The 17,301-nt window shown below is 46.7% G+C and overlaps 1 protein-coding gene across 1 annotated transcript; it reads left to right on the forward strand.

Moving 5' to 3' along the window:
* The first annotated feature begins 8,745 nt into the window (after positions 1-8,745).
* LOC127050117 (zinc finger and SCAN domain-containing protein 20-like) lies at positions 8,746-14,396 on the forward strand. The gene is made up of 3 exons (XM_050951645.1): positions 8,746-9,342; positions 10,707-11,100; positions 14,393-14,396. The coding sequence occupies exons 1-3, from the start codon at positions 8,820-8,822 to the stop codon at positions 14,394-14,396; spliced, it is 921 nt and encodes a 306-aa protein (XP_050807602.1). The 5' UTR covers positions 8,746-8,819.
* The last annotated feature ends 2,905 nt before the right edge of the window (positions 14,397-17,301 follow it).

Raw genomic sequence — 17,301 nt, forward strand, 5'->3', positions numbered from 1 at the left:
TCTGTTGGATGCCAAGCCATTCTACCTAACAAGAGGGAAAAGGACAACATGGCTGCTAAATATATTAAATTCTCTACATAGATTAGAGAAATCTTTCACAGCTTGTTGATAATATAATGGAAATGTATAAGACTTTGAGTGGCCCTAACTGAAAAGGGCAGGAGATGAACATGTGTTCCTTTAAACAGAACAGCAGTGTCATTCGACAACAAACTAAGGAATAAAATATGTTTTCAAATAGCACTTTTATATGGAGAACATTTTAAATGGCGAATAATGTATTTACAGTGTGTGGGAGCTAATATATCTTGAAGGTGAGAAAAGTGTTCAGAGAAAGTGGTTTAGCAGAGAAAACCTCTAATTAAAGTGGTGTGTCAGGGTATCTGTGAAAATGAAGTACAGGCTATGCACTCAGTTTTTAACATATGTTATGCAACATTTCAACTAAATTAGCTGACAACATGCTCTCCCTTCATTGGTTACTATAGTGAGGATATTTTTAACTCTCCTTTTAGTACCTGAATAGCTAATCTTTAACCAACTGTTTCACCACGGGAGGTCCCAAATGCTCCTGGCAAGAGGAAACAAATGCAAGCAGTACAACTTTCCCTCTTCTAGTTAACTTTTAGAACCTCATTTGCAAGCTTTTTCCAATTTGTCTCTCACTGTTTACGTACCCAGCATAAAAAGAGAGTTAAATATGTTTATACATATAGATTTGAATAATAATTGTAATAACTATAGCTGTCTTCGTGGAAGAATTGATGGAGTTAAACTATCTCCTAAGGGTATAATACTTTCACTATCAAGGCTTTGCAAGATTATTATTTTGGACCTAAGCAGTTTCTTAATTTCCATAATGGTATGTTTACTTTTGGATACCTCAACTAAACCTCTGTCTGTTGTCCTCCCCCCCCACGCATCTTATTAGTGTCAAAGGTTTATGAGTATTTGACCTTGTGATTCAGTTCCAAATATTTTTTAAAATCTAACTTTAATATTAAACTTGGTGAAATTTTTCAAATTTTTGAAATATTTTTGCAAAAAATGAATTCAGAAGTCTTCCATGAGCTTAACTGATTTGCAATACATTTATCCTGATATAAACCTAAATAAAATATGTTCTATACAGTGTCCTACAAACTTGTATGTTGCCATGATCTTTTTCTAAAGACCTTAGCATTGCAATTACAAAAGCATAAGGACTATATTTTCAAATCCTGCTTTTGAAACTGGATGCGCAAATGCTGTATGCATACCAGTTTGCAGCTCAAATGGACGTGTTCACTGAACAATGCAATTTATATGTGTAAATGACTTTCAATATGCAATCAACATTTGAACATGTAAAATGGGAAGTTAGATATCTAATTACCTAATTAGTGTCTAAAGGACTCAATCCTGAATTGTGCCCAGCATTCTTACCCAATTCAGTAAACTCAAACATATGCTTGACTTTGGGCACAGGCTTCAATGGGACTATTAAACGTGCTTAACTTTAAGCACATAAAGTACCATGTCGGACTTGGCCAGGATGCTGAGCATCTTGCACTTTTGTGCCCCAATGGTGAATTTAGCACAGAAATGCAAACAGACTGCTTTAAGGCGATTGTGAAAATTTAACCATGAGTCCTATATGCAAAAGGCAACGTTGATGCAGTGTTAAGTCTGAGATTTCCTTTGCAGCAATGTTAGAAAAATGAAATGTAAGATTTCTAAATAGAGTAAATTGAAAGGAAAAGTAATCAGTCACCAGTGACAGCAATCCATGTCTAAATGGAACAGGTCTAAACTTCACCAGCAGTGCAATAAAATATATTTCTTGAGTGCAGTGGAAGGGTTAAATATAGCCTTGTGTGTTGACTGACCGGTAATGGAAGATTATTATATTTGTTGTTCTTCCACACAGCACAGTGAAAATTATATTTCCTAGAGTTAATGTAAGCACAGATGAATGCATAATGGTGATGTGACTTACATACTAATGTAAGTGAAAATTGAGTACACTGTTTACAGAGTTCAAACTTGGGGGGAAAGCCTTTATTTAACTAACTAGTTTCCTATGATTGTTAATATTTTGGCAAATGTGATAGATAGTCAGACTGGACCTAGCCTAATCATCTAAATGCTTTCTAAGTCACTTCATCCATCAATTAAGAATTGGAGGTCACTGCAGGGCTTGATTTAGAACTTATCAGAAAAAAAGCAAGGAGACTTTAACAAAAATAGAGATCCTCTCCCCCAAAAAATTCCAAAACATTTGCAATCAACTCTAATATTTTGAAAAACAAGGGAAATATTTTGTGAAAAATTGTCAAAAAAATCCATACATTTTCTCAAGTTTCTCAGCTTTGCATTAGTTTTGTGGCCAGTCTACCATCATCTTATATAGACGGGAGATGGGAACAGTTTCAATAACTCTTCCCTTATGAGTATATTCTAAAATATCACACTTATATAGCTTTTCCCAAGATTCAGTATAAAATTTCTCTTGGCGCCATTTTATTCCATTATTTCTAGTTGTGTCCTTCACCACTACCATAAACAATTCCCTTTCCATCATTAGCAATTACATCTTTTTGAGGCTTGAAAATGGTTAGAATATACACCTTTGCCACTATTTAGCTATGCTATTCATACATAGGCCATGTTTCTGCAGTTGGAGCCAGGTAGGCAGATCCATGATCTGAAATAGACCACCCTGGTTCCACAGCTCAGATTATGAGGTTCCAGTAGCAGGATCCAGATCTTAGTTATATTAATATTTCCCCAAAAGTCCTTTTTGTCTGTCTTTCTCCTTCTCTAATTGTCATGTATTCTATGCAGCCCCCTCATTTTGGAATGTATCTGCTGACACTTATACTGCCGTCCTTTTCTCCTTTAAGTCTGAAGTACTGTATACAATTCTGGTCACCCAATGTTCAAGAAGGATGAAGTCAAACTGGAATAAGCACAGAGAAGGGCTACTAGGATAATCAGAGGAATAGGGGCTTATTTTATGACAGGAGACAAAGAGCTTGGTTTATTTAGTTTGAAAGCAAATAAGATTGCTCTCTCTAAATACACCAGGGAAGTAAAAAAAAAAAAAAAGAACTCTTCAAGCTAAAGGATATTGTTGGCCCAAGAAGACATGGATATAAACTGGCCATGGAAAACTGGGAGAAGGTTTCTAACTGTCAGAGGAGTAAGGTTCTGGAACAGCTTTCTGATAGGAGTATTGGGTGGCAAACAACCTAACTAGCTTTAAGATCCAGCTTCATAAGTTTACAAACAGGATTCAATTGACTGAGTGCCAATGACCCAAGAGTATGTTCCTAAGTCTTTCTTCAACATACACTTATTTCTAAAACCCTATTCCTCCTACATTGAACCATTAACAAGAGACATTAGAGAAAAAAAATTAAAAATGTGAAACAAAAAAACATGGATCTAACACTATAGCTGCTGAATTTCACAGCTCAGTCAGCTGCATTCCATCCCCTGTTCACCACCTTTACATTGTCTACTTAGGTTATAATCTCTTCAAGCTAGGCCTCTGTCTGTTAAGATGCTGATTCAGCCAAGTATTTAAGCTCACGCTTAACTTTGAACATATACTTATTTCAATCCCTGTTCAGCTAAGTACCATTAGCTTCAGTGGGATCTAAGTACATCGTGAATAAGAGTACTTAGCTGAAATGCAGCCTTCATGATTGCAGATAAATGGTTTAAAATAATATTCAGGTGCCACAGGTTTGAGTGGCGCCAGATTTACTGCGGCAGGGATGTTAGGTTTCCCTTTAGTGCCTTTTTGTGAACCAGCCCACTTAGGGTCTTCAGCTCAGGGCTGCCCAGAGGATTCAGGGGGCCTGGGGCAAAACAATTTTGGGGGCACCTTCCATAAAAAAAAAGTTGCAATACTATATTTTTTACATTTCCATATACGTGATACTAACTAGTGAAATACATTCAAAAATTAATTTTTAATATTTGAAAATACACAAAATACATTTTAAAACAGTAAATGCTTTAATGGTATGTATACATTTGCAATTACATAATGGGCTGTCGCTACGTGATGGTGATGGTTGGTGCCAATGGGCTGTCGCTGCCTAGGGGTGGTGCTGCTGTTGTCCAGGACTGGGTGAGGAGCTGGGTTCTGGGTCAGGGGGTGCCCAGTTCTCAGGGGCTGGGCTCAGAGCTGGGGGTCAGGGCTGTGGGGTGGGGGGTCAGGAGGTGCCTGGCTCAGAGGGGCTGGGCTCAGAGCTGGGGTGGAGGTCAGGAGGGTGCCCCAGCTCAGAGGGGTTGGGTTCAGAGCTGGGGGTCAGGGCTGTGGGGGAAAGTCATAGGTGGCGAGTTTATGGCCTCGAGGTCCCCGGGCTCCAGGAACATTCAGGGCCGGGTGCCCTGCTCCAGCAATATTTGGAGCTGGGTCTCTCCCCGGCCCTGCCTGGATCAGGCCCCGGCCCCGGCCCCAGCGGGTCTCCCCCCACCGCCCTGCCCCGCGGCGTCCCTGCCTGGAGCGGGTCCCGGCCTCCGCCTTCCACCCCTCCCCCTGCGTCCCCCCTCCGCCGCATCCCTGCCTGCTCGCAGATCGGCTCCCGGCAGAACTGCTGTCTGCTGCCCCAGGGTCCTAGCGCCTGCCATCCGCTAATGGCAAGGCAGGCTGCCCTTACCCTGCTCTTCTGCCCTAGCCCTGAGGCTTTCCAACGCCCCAAACCCTCATCCTCCGCCCCAACCCTCATCCCTCTGGACCCTAATCCTCTGCCCCAGCCAGAGCCCTCATCCCCCTGCACCCTAATCCTCATTCCCAGACAGAGCCCTCATCCCCCTGCACCCGAATCCTCATCCCCCTGCACCCTAATCCTCAGCCCCAGCCAGAACCGTCATCCTCCGCACCCTGAGCCTCTGCCCCAGCTCTGAGCCCCCCGCATCATGAACCCCTCATCCTCAGCCCCAACCCTCATTCCCCTGCAGCCTGATCCTCTGCCCCAGCGTGCACTATCTCCCCCTTCCTACACCCCCCCAGCCAAGCCTGCACCCAAACTCCGTCCCAAAGCCTGCACCTCTCACCCCTTCCTGCACACTCACCCCCTGCCCTAGCCCAGAGCCTGCACCCAGCACCCAAACTCCCTCCCAGAGCCTGCACCCCTCACCCCTTCCTACACCCCCACAACCAGCCCAGAGCCTGCACCCAAACTCCATCCCAAAGCCTGCAGCTCTCACCTCCTCCTGCACACCCACTCCGTTCCCTAGCCCGGAGCCTGCACCCAGCACCCAAACTCCTTCCCAAAGCCTGCACACCTCCTCCACCCGAATCCCCAGCCCAGGACCTGCACCCCAGACCTCCTCCCTGAAACCTTGCCCAGAGCCTTAGGCAGGTGGAGGCGGAGTTTGAGGGGGCAGAGTTGGGGGGGCGGGTTCTGGGCACCACCAACATTTCTACAAACTTGCCTCCCATGGGGAAGGTTAGGGGGGTGCCCCGGCTCAGACGGGCTGGGCTCGGAGCTAGGGGTCAGGGCTGCGGGGGGATGGAGTCAGGGTGTGCCCAGCTCAGAGGGGCTGGGCTCAAAGAAGCTGGGCTCAGAGCGGGGGATCTGGCTCAGAGGGGCTTACCATGCTGCTTACTCCTGCCTCCCCCGTTTCCTGGAGCCTCAGCCCGCTGCATCCAGGAGTGGCCCTGGGCAGCACTGCAGCGGCGTGGTGGCTCCAGCAGGGCCTGAGCTCCTCCCACTTGGCCGGAGCTTGCAGCCCCGCCCCCCTTACCATGCTGCTCTGAGCATGTGTTGCTCAGGCCCCAGTGGAGCCATGCAGCTTTAGCTCTGTCCAGGGCCACTCCTGGATGCGGCGCGCTGAGGCGCAGAGGTATAGGGGAGGCGGAGGGCAGGGGAGCCACCAACATTCTCGTTGGGGCCTCTGTGGGGCCCAGGGCAAATTGCCCCACTGTCCCCCTCCTCCGGGCAGCCCTGCTTCGGCTCACAGGCTACCCATAATACCAGATGGTCTCACTATCTCAGAGGTGGATGGTCTCTGTGCCGTCAGGACTGATGGGGTCTGGCAGGTTGGGGAACATTTTGTTTTGACAGATTCCCAAGGAGAGGAGATTGGAGCCTGCTTCTTTGTGGTGGGGAACTTCTGTCAGATGCAGTCATTGGAGACTGGTGCACAGGAGGGGTCCATGATCCCCGATCGTACATTGGATGCAGAGACCTCTCCATCATGAGAAGTTTTAGCTGTAGGTCCCTTGCTTTACTGGTGTGAGCCTTGATATTGTGACAGTTTGAGCACTTTTGTGGTATGTGTGTCTCACCTAGGCAGCGGACACACTGTGAATGCCCATTAGACAATGAGATTGAGGACTGGAAAATGAGGCAATGTTTAAAACCCGGGGAGCTGGGCATGCCCCTTAGAATAGGGTTTCTCTCATGAGGGAAGGTAACTGTACTATACTAAGTAGTAGTATAACAACAAACTTAAATTCCTAAGACAAGAAAAAAATTAAAAAGAATAAACACCAAGATATAGGGTAGTAACTATTGAGTATTAACTAATTATTGATTAACTAACTAGTATTCTAAAGTTAAAGCTAGACTAAGAAGCTGAGAGCTGCTGCCAATTGCTCTGTCTCAAGCCGAGCGCGATAGAGAAGGAATTGAGGGAGAGTCGGTGGCACAATGCTATGTAATTGCCTGAGATGGCGTGAGACGGGACAACGCATGTGTGACGCAACCAGGCACTGCTACAAAAAAAAAAAAACCCTCCAATTACAAACACAAGGGCACAGATTCAAATAAAGTGCAGCACCCACAGGGACATTTCTCAAAGAAAAACTTATTTTTTGCAATTGTAATTCAAAGCAACAATGAAGAGAAGAAGAGAAAAACAAAGGAAGATTGGATCACAGAGTATTTAAATTACTTTAATCTTTAGCCACCTTCCTAAATTTGGCTCATGAATGACCAAGAAAGGTAACATGAAAGCATAAAAGATTACCCGGCTGAACGTATGGGAATGAAACTATCTCGCTTCCCATTTCACTAGGTGGAGAATTTTCTTGGTTTCCTGCTGTCAGTAAAACTGAAAAGACATGAAGGCTGTATAGATAAAGGCTACAAACAGTATAGATAAAGGCTCTACACCGCCTTAAAAAAAAAAGTGATGGGAGTTATGCAAGGCAGGCTAATAGATGCAAGGGCAAAGGTGAAGATAAGACAGCAACCACTGTACTATTGCAGAGTTCAGAGCAATATCAATGGTAATGTGTTAAACTATACGAAGAACATCCAGCTGAAAGATCAATGGCGAGTGCTTAGTTCTGTTTACTAGAACAGTGAGGATGTTATGTGTGCATAATTAATGAAAGGTAATAAATCCCTTATATACACATTACTGTGCTGACAAGAGGCCACAGCAGTGCTGATTAGAGATGCAGATGGTGTCTGGTTTGCAGTGTGAAAACTTCAGGGCTAAAGTGGACTTCTAAATACCCATTTATGCAACACTGTTTCCAAATTATGGAATGCTTACAGGTAATCTGTGAAGAGCTTGTCAATCAAAAGTGCCAACTCCTCCTGCTTCTTTACCATGAAGGTCTAGAATGGCTAAAGAGCCTGGGGCATTGTGAAAGCACAGGTAATGAGACAGGGGAGGAGTGTGTTTATCTACCTCTGCTAGGGGCTGCTTCTAAATAGGGAGGAGAGGAAATGGGAGCCACTTCACAAGGGGACTGGAGCTGTAGTGTGAAGTATCCAGGGAAGCAGGAGAGAATGGAACAATACAGCCAGGCAATATATCCATGTGGCGCAGGAAGACCAGGTAGCTAGGCAGCAGGTGATGGGGTGTTCACTCCACACCTCCCTTGAAAAGGATTAAGATAGCTAGGAATGGGCTAATTAACCCAATAGGCTGCACCTGGGGGAGAATTAGGCTGACTAGAAAACCCACAAAGACTCTCACTGAAAACCCTCACTCCCATTCCTGTTTGATCATTTGTTGTCCCCAAATTTAGTTGAACTCTGGGCTTAGTGGCTTCTTGTCTTAGGCTAGGGGAGGGGCCTTCAGCTGTGGGTGGGCTTGCACCTGCTCACCTTCCCGGGAGTTCAAAAGGTGACCAAGTGTAAGCTGGGCTGATACAAAGCCAGCAAGCTGAGAACAGAAAGGGGCTGTAGAGGAAAGAGCTTGCAATGGGGAGACAGGAGATGTGTTTGGAATATAAACTCTAGCAAGAACTTGAAAGGGATGAAGTAGCCATAGGAAGCAGTTGGTGCTCTACTGGTAACCTGGAGGTCAGAGCTAGGGGAGAAAAGCAAGCAGGAGCACAGGGAAATAACAACAGGGTCTGGGAGCAAGCAGAATGTAGTTGAACAGAGAGTGTGTCCATGTGCTGGAACCTTGAGTGGTGAGCAGGCCTGGTTCCCCTATCCATCACTGAGGAAAGTGACATAGGCCATGGCTACACTAGAGAGTTGCAGCGCTGGTGAGGGGGTTACAGCGCTGCAACTTAGGATGTGGCCACACTTGCAAAGCACGGCCAGTGCTGCAACTCCCTGGTTGCAGCGCTGGCTGTACACCCGGTCGAGCCTCGGGTGTAGGGATTCCAGCGCTGGTGATCCAGCGCTGGTCAGCAAGTGTGGACGCCCACCAGCGCTTTTCTTGACCTCCGGGGTATAAGGAGGTATCCCAGCATACCTTATAAGCCTCTCTGGTAATCATGCACACTCCACTGCCCTGGGCTCAGCTGACCCCACCTGTAAATGCCCAGGGAATTTTAAAAATCCCCTTCCGGTTTGCTCAGCCAGGTGTGGAGTGCAATCAATCATTCAATCAATCAATCAGCGACCATGCCTCCACGCCCCAGACGAGCCCCAGCATGGAACAGTTCCGAGCTGCAGGACCTCATCAGTGTTTGGGGTGAGGAAGCTGTGCAAGCACAGCTGCGCTCCAGCCGGAGAATTTATGATATCTATGGGCAGATATCACAGTCCTTGCTGAGAAGGGGCCATGAACGGGACGCGTTGCAGTGCAGGGTAAAAATTAAGGAGCTGTGCAGTGCTTACAGCAAAGCCCGTGAGGGAAATCGCCGCTCAGGAGCTGCCCCCACAACCTGCCGTTTTTACAAGGAGCTGGATGCCATACTTGGGTGTGACCCCACTGCCAATCCTAGGACCACGATGGAGAGTTCAGAGCAGGAAGAAGTGGGGGAGGGTGTAGAGGAAGCCGAGAGTCAGGCTACTGGGGTGGAAGGAGACACCCCGGAGTCCCAGGAGGCATGCAGCCAGGAGCTCTTCTCAAGCCAGGAGGAGGCTAGCCAGTCACAGCAGCTGGAAGTTGCTGGTGAGGAAGAAGCAGAGGATCGTGCTCGGGGTAAGCAGATTTTTATGTTTGGGAGAGGACGGTTTGGGTTATGGCTGCCTGCATGCATGCCTAAATGTGGAATAGCCCATTGATTTGCTCTATCACGTCTTTGTAATCTGCCTCGGTAATCTCTTGAAAAGTTGCAGCCAGAGCATGGGCAATGTGCTTTTGCAAGTTTATAGGGAGAGCCACCGTGGTCCTTGTCCCGGTCAGGCTAACTCATCCGATCCACTGTGCAGCGAGGGGTGGGGGGACCATGGCTGCACACAGGCAAGCTGCATAGGGGCCAGGGCGGAATCCACATTGCTGTAGAAGACCCTCCCTCTCTTCCCAGGTAACACACAGCAGTGATATATCTGGCAGTAGGAAACCTTGTTGAGAATTTAGGGATATTTCAGTGCAGGGCGCCAGGTTCGCGGTCCCCCCCCAGCCCCGCTGTGCCTTCTGGTTTCCCCACCCCCTTCCAGCACATAGCCAGCACCACGGTGCGTTCCGGTCTCCCCACCCCCTTCCAGCAGGTAGCCAGCCCCGCGGTGCACTCCGGTCTTCCCCCCCCCCCTCCCAGCAGGCATCCAGCCCCACGGTGCGCTCCGGTCTCCCACCCCTTCCAGCAGGCAGCCAGCCCCGTGGTGCGCTCCGGTCTCCCCTTCCCCTTCCAGCAGGCAGCCAGCCCCGTGGTGCGCTCCGGTCTCCCCTTCCCCTTCCAGCAGGCAGCCAGCCCCGCGGTGCGCTCCGGTCTCCCCATCCCCCTTTCTAGCAGGTAGCCAGCCCCGCGGTGCATTCCAGTCTCTCCCCCCTCCACTTTCCAGCAGGCAGCCAGCCCCGCGGTGCGCTCCGGTCTCCCCACCCCCCTTTCCAGCAGGCAGCCAGCCCCGCGGTGCGCTCCAGTCTCCCCACCCCCCTTTCCAGCAGGCAGCCAGCCCCGCGGTGCGCTCCAGTCTCCCCACCCCCCTTTCCAGCAGGCAGCCAGCCCCGCGGTGCGCTCCGGTCTCCCCACACCCCTTTCCAGCAGGCAGCCAGCCCCGCGGTGCACTCCCCCCCCCACCAGCAGGCCGACAATTCCGCGGACTGCCCCCCCCCGCCATCAGCTCGCCACCTTCATGTTCCCTACTGTCCCCTGTGCAGGCCACCAGCTACCTACTGTACCCAGTGCAGAGAAACCCCAGTGAGCCATCAGTCAGTTCCCCCTCCCAGGTGAAGTCGGGGCAGAAACACTCACCCCATTGCTCACCATGCCTTCGCTTCCCTGGCCTCTCTGTGTTATGTTAGGTATGTGGGAATGATGCTACATAAAGTCTACAAACTCCTTCATTGTGTGATAATAAACAATGTAGCCTCTGTGTATTACATGTTTCTATCTATGTTTTTTTTAGTGACCTTGACTAATGCAGCCGGATCACCGGCCTCACGTTGGTTGCAGAACTTGAGAAAAAATCCACGAAAATCAAAAGAGGAGTTGATCAAAGCAGTTATGAATCACTACAACAGAGAAAGTAGGAAGACGCAGGAATGGAGAGAGAAAATGTATGAGTGGAGGCAAACAGAAAGCAGGAGAAAGGAATTGGCTACCAAAAAAACCTCAAAGCACATGATAAGCCTCCTGGCTCGCCAAACTGACTCTTTCGAGTCTCTCGTAGCCATGCAGGCAGATCTGTACTGTGGTAACCCACACCCCTCCCAAAGCTCTCTTTCTTGTTCCTCAGTATTTGCACAAAACACCTTTCTCCAGCAGCCAGTTCTTATTACCTCCAGCTGCCCCCAACACCTGTACGATCAACTACCAACCCTGATAACTACAATTCTTACCCTGTGCACTCCACCCCCATTACTCTGCAGCATAGTAATCCTGAAGTGCAGCAGACATTGAACAGTAATATAAACAGGACATATTCAAACCTCTGAATGTACAGTCCACCACCCTAACCCCCCTGGCCTTTTATGTACTGTACTTTGAATAAAGGATTTTATGGCTTTTACAATACGTTTTATTATTGCAGGAAGTGGTAAATATTGTACCCCAAGGTAGAAAGGAGCACAGCAAAGGCACCAAACATTACTGTTGGCTCTCAGCATCAAATTGCTCCCTGAAGGCATCCCTAATCCTTGAAGCCCTTTCCTGGGCCTCTCTAGTAGCCCTGCTCTCTGGCTGTGCAAATTCATCCTCTAGGCGTCGAACCTCGGAGGTCCATTCCTCACTGAATCTTTCACTCTTCCCTTCAAAAATATTATGGAGGGTACAGCACGCGGATATAATAGCGGAGATGCTGTTTTCCCCCAAATCTAGCTTCCCATAAAGACACCTCCAGCGGGCTTTCAAACGGCCAAAAGCACACTCCACAGTCATTCTGCATCGGCTCAGCCTGTAGTTGAACCAGTCCTTGCTCCTGTCAAGCTTCCCTGTATACGGTTTCATGAGCCATGGCATTAAGGGGTAAGCGAGGTCTCCAAGGATCATAGTGGGCATTTCGACGTCCCCTACTCTGATCTTGCGGTCTGGGAAAAAAGTCCCGGCCCTCAGCTTCCTGAACAGGGCACTGTTCCGAAAGATGCGTGCATCATGCACCTTTCCAGGCCATCCTGAGTAAATGTCAGTGAAACGCCCACGGTGATCCACAAGCGCTTGCAGAACCACAGAGAAATACCCCTTGCGATTAACGTACTCTGATGCCAGGTGGGGTGGTGATGGAATAGGAATATGCGTCCCATCTATTGCCCCTCCACAGTTAGGGAAACCCATTTCTGCAAAGCCATCCACAATGTCCTGCACGTTCCCCAGAGTCACAGTTCTTCTTAGCAGGGTGCGATTAATGGCTGTGCAAACTTGCATCAGCACCATTCCAACGGTGGACTTTCCCACTCCAAACTGGTTCGCCAACGATCGGTAGCTGTCTGGAGTTGCCAACTTCCAGATTGCAATAGCCACCCGCTTCTCCACTGGCAGGGCAGCTCTCAATCTCGTGTCCCTGTGCCGCAGGGTAGGGGCGAGCTCAGCACACAATGCCATGAAAGTGGCTTTTCTCATCCGAAAGTTCTGCAGCCACTGCTCGTCATCCCAGGCTTGCAGGACGATGTGATCCCACCACTCAGTGCTCGTTTCCCGAGCCCAAAGGCACCGTTCCACGGTGCTGTTACTGCCACAAGCAATTGAGTGTCTTGAGCGTCAGGAGTTTCAATATCATCGTCTGACTCCTCACTGTCACTTTGCAGCTGAAGGAATAGCTCCACTGCCATGCGTGATGTGCTGGCAACATTCATCAGCAAGGTCCTCAGCAGCTCAGGCTCCATTTGTAACAGAAATCTCAGAAATCGCGCTGCAGACTCACAATGCCGCCAAACTGCTCGGAATGTGTAGCAAAGCACCACGGGGCGTTGGAACAGGAAGCGGAAAGACCCGCACACTTCCTTCCCCTTCCCACAAGCCACAGCGCCAAAATGGGACGAGGTGCTCTGTGGGATAGCTGACCACAATGCACCACTCCCAACAGCGCTGCAAGTGCTGCAAATGTGGCCACACTGCAGCGCTGGTAGCTGTCGGTGTGGCCACACTGCAGCGCTGGCCCTACACAGCTGTACGAACACAGCTGTAACTACCAGCGCTGCAAAACTGTAAGTGTAGCCATGGCCATAGTCTTGAATTAGAGGATGATCTGGAACAGCATCTGAACAGTTGATCCAGAGATCCTTTGATATCCCTGGAAGGTAAGGTGACCAAACAGCAAGTGTGAAAAATCAGGACTGGGAGTCAGGGGTAATAGGCACCTATACAAGACAACGACTTGAATATCGGGACTGTCCTTATAAAAATTGGGACATCTGTCCACCCTACGGGAAGGGGAAACACATACAGTGAGCTGGATGGAGGATTAAGCCATGAAAAGGAGGAGTTGCAGATAGAGAGAGGTGTTGTGGGGTATACAGACTAGAGCTGGGAAAGGGTATCAGATTGGGCAGAGCTAATCCCCAGAGTAACGAGGAGTTGCTGCCCTAGCAGTGAGTTGAATCTTGTTATGTAGCACATCCAGGGAGGAAGGAAACCATGTGCAGCTAGAGAAATCCTGGCAACACGACAGCATATATAGGGAAGGAGGAAAAAAGGAATAGGAGTCAGAGAAGCATGTGCCAAGGAGCAGTGGGAGAGAAAGTAATATCTGAGCAGGAGATGAAATTAAGAGCAAAAGCAGACAGTGTGATTAATTTCTCTCAAAGAATAAATTCCTTGTTGCCCTGTAGTTGCCACAGTAATTTTATGCATTCATGAACAGGAAGGAAGGAAGCCATGAGACAAGATCTATTAACATGGCAACCCCCCTCCCAAAAAAAAGGATTTTGATTTTTAATACTTAAAAATAAAAAATTGACCAAAAAATGAATGTTTTCCCTGAACGTTCATTTTGCTTAGAAATCCATTTTAAATTAAAAAAATATTTTTTTTTCAAACCAGCTCTATTATTTTTTGGGGGGTGGGGAGGTTCCTTCCTGATTCACAGACTATCAACTATATCTTTCTTATTTAGTTATTATGCTGTATTGACTAGAGCTGATTGGAACACTTCCAGCAAAATAAAAAGTTTGCCAATCATTTGAGATACATAGGTTTCAATGAAGTTTTCACAAGAGTGAAGGGGGAAGGAAAGAGCTAGAGCTACACATCTACTCTGTAGTTTGGTAGTTAGGGTGATAGCTTGGAATAAATTAGAACCCAGATTCAAGTTCCTAAGCCAAATGATTCAGGATAAAGAAAACCCCTCTGCTGGAAATTGGACAGAGCAAGGACTTGAACCAGTGCCAAACACTATAAAGCTCAGGTTTTGGTGCTGCTTCTTCCTTACCCCACCATTTTGATGCACTTTCATTTTTGCAAAATTGTTCTAGAAGTTTTGTTTATCCTCCAGCATGAAATGAAAATTTTTTTAAAATTATCCCAAATTGGAATGGTCAACCTCCAGTCAATTCCAATATTGAGTGATTGCTTAGGATGAGATCATTCTATATCTGAATGGAAAAGACACTGAATAATATATGAGATTGCATATTCTGTGGTTTAATATTTAACCCTTAGGTGACTGACCACACACACACCCTTTTTTAGGCATGGATTTAGCAGGCAATCTGAAAAATGCCAGCATTTGAAAAGTTGACAGGAAAAAAAAATCTCTGGAATCTAGCTGCTTGTTGCACTTGTTAATAATTCTTCACTGTATATTATGTTTTCAATGTAAAAATGACTACATATGATAAGTGAATGAATTCTTTGCATCAGTCTTCATGGCCAGGAGAGAGATTCCCAAACCTGAGCCATTCTTTTTAGTTCTGAGGAACTGTCCCAGATTTAGGTGTCATTAGAGGACATTTTGGAGCAAATAGATAAATTAAACAGTAGTTACCCAGGACAAGATGGTAGTCACTAAAGAGTTCTTTAAGAACTCAAATGTGAAATTGCAGAACTACTAGCTATGTTATGTAACCTATCATTTAATTCAGCTTCTCTACCAAATGACTGGAGGATAGCTAATGTGACACCAATTTTTTTAAAAGTCTCCAGAGGTGATCCTGGCAATTACAAGCTGATAAGACTAAATTCAGAACCAAGCAAGTTGGTTGAAACTATTGTAAAGAACAGAATTATCTGACAGAGATTAACACAATTTGTTAGGGGAAGAGTCAGCTTGTTTTTTTGTAAATGGAACTCATGCCTTGACAATCTACCAGATTTCTCTGAGGGAGGTAAACAAGCACGTGCACCAGGGGATCCAGTTGATATAGTGTATTTAGAGTTTCAGAAAGCCATTGACAAGGTTCCTCATCAAAGGCTCTTAAGGAAAGTAAGCTGTCATGGGATAAGAGGGAAGATCCTCTCACAGATCAGTAACAGGTTAAAAGATAGGACACAAAGGGTAGGAATAAATTATCAGTTTTCAGAAGGGCTAGAGGTAACTAGTGGTGTTCCCCAAGAGTCTGTACTGGGACCAGGACTGTTCAACATATTCATAAATTATTCTGTAAAAAGGGATAACCAAAGCAGACTACAAGGAGCCACAAATGGATCTCACAAAACTGGGTGATTGGTCAGCAAAATGGCAGATGAAATTCAATGTTGAGAAATACAAAGTAATACACATGGAAAACAATCTGAACTATATCTATAAAATGATGGGGTTCAAAATAGCTGTTACCACTCAAGAAAAACATGGTGTCATTGTGGATAGTTCATATTGCATGAGTCAAAAATATTAACAATCTTGAGAATTATTAGAAAAAGGATAGATAAGATGACAAATATATTGCCTCTATATAATTCTGTGTGTGACAGGTAGGGTCACAGACCACCTTGGGACTGCCACCTGATATGCTGAGACTACCTCTAAGCCCATTTTCCTGCCAGCTTGGGGCTTCCAGAACCCTGCCTTGTTGAGCCAGACACGCTAGCCTGCTGCAAACACAGACCCAGGTCTGAACCACATCCACTAAAAGCTGCAGACTTAACTGAAAACAGCTTAAGTGGTGCTCCTGTCTCTAGCACCCAGACATCCAGCTTCCAATGGGATCCAAATCCCAAATAAATCAGTTTTACTCTGTATAAAGCATATACAGGGTAAACTTACAAATTGCCCACCTTCCATAGCACTGATAGAGAGATATGCACAGCTGTTTGCACCCCAAGGAATTAATTACTTGCTCTTGGTTAATTAATAAGCAAAAAGTGATTTTATGAAGTATAAAAAGTAAGATTTAAGTGGTTCCAAGTAATAACAAAGAACAAAGTAAAGTAAAATAAAGCAAAACATGCAAGTCTAAGCCTAATACAGTAAGAAACTGATTACAGATGAAACCTCACCTTCAGAGATGTTCCAATAAGCTTCTTTCACAGACTGGACTCCTTTCTAGTCTGGGCTCAATCCTTTCCCCTGGTACAGTCCTTGTTTCTGCTCAGGTGGTAGTTAGGGGATTTCTCATGACTGCAGTCTTGTTTGTTCTCTTCCACCTCCTTATGTAGCTTTGGCACAAGGCGGGAATCTTTTGTCTGTCTGGGTCTCCACCTCTCCTTCTAAATGGAAAAGCCTCAGGTTTAAGATGAGCAAAGAATCCTGTGGCACCTTATAGACTAACAGACGTTTTGGAGCATGAGCTTTCGTGGGTGAATACCCACTTCCTCAGATGCACGTAGTGGAAATTTCCAGGGGCAGGTATATATATGCTAGCAAGCAAGCTAGAGATAACGAGGTTAGTTCAATCAGGGAGGATGAGGCCCTGTTCTAGCAGTTGAGGTATGAAAACCAAGAGAGGAGAAACTTGTTCTGTAGTTGGCAAGCCATTCACAGTCTTTGTTCAATCCTGAGCTGATGGTGTCAAATTTGCAGATGAACTGAAGCTCAGCAGTTTCTCTTTGAAGTCTGGTCCTGAAGCTTTTTTGCTGCAGGATGGCCACCTTAAGGTCTGCTATAGTGTGGCCAGGGAGGTTGAAGTGCTCTCCTACAGGTTTTTGTATATTGCCATTCCTAATGTCTGATTTGTGTCCATTTATCCTTTTCCGTAGAGACTGTCCAGTTTGGCCGATGTACATAGCAGAGGGGCACTGCTGGCATATGATGGCGTATATTACATTGGTGGATGTGCAGGTGAATGAACCACTGATGGTGTGGCTGATCTGGTTAGGTCCTGTGATGGTGTCACTGGTGTAGATATGTAGGCAGAGTTGGCATCGAGGTTTGTTGCATGGATTGGTTCCTGAGCTAGAGTTATTATGGTGCGGTGTGCAGTTACTGGTGAGAATATATGTTTCAGGTTGGCAGGTTGTCTGTGGGCAAGGACTGGCCTGCCACCCAAGGCCTGTGAGAGTGTGGGATCATTGTCCAGGATGGGTTGTAGATCCTTGATGATGCGTTGGAGGGGTTTTAGCTGGGGGCTGTATGTGATGGCCAGTGGAGTCCTGTTGGTTTCTTTCTTGGGTTTGTCTTGCAGTAGGAGGCT

Source organism: Gopherus flavomarginatus, chromosome 4, assembly GCF_025201925.1.
Source record: "Gopherus flavomarginatus isolate rGopFla2 chromosome 4, rGopFla2.mat.asm, whole genome shotgun sequence".
NCBI classification, from domain to species: domain Eukaryota; kingdom Metazoa; phylum Chordata; order Testudines; family Testudinidae; genus Gopherus; species Gopherus flavomarginatus.

Coding starts and splice junctions, on each gene's coding strand:
- LOC127050117 (XM_050951645.1), top strand. CDS start 8,820: ATGCCTCCACGCCCCAGACGAGCCCCAGCATGGAACAGTTCCGAGCTG. Junction 9,343..10,706: donor AGCAGAGGATCGTGCTCGGG/GTAAGCAGATTT, acceptor TGTTTTTTTTAG/TGACCTTGACTAATGCAGCC.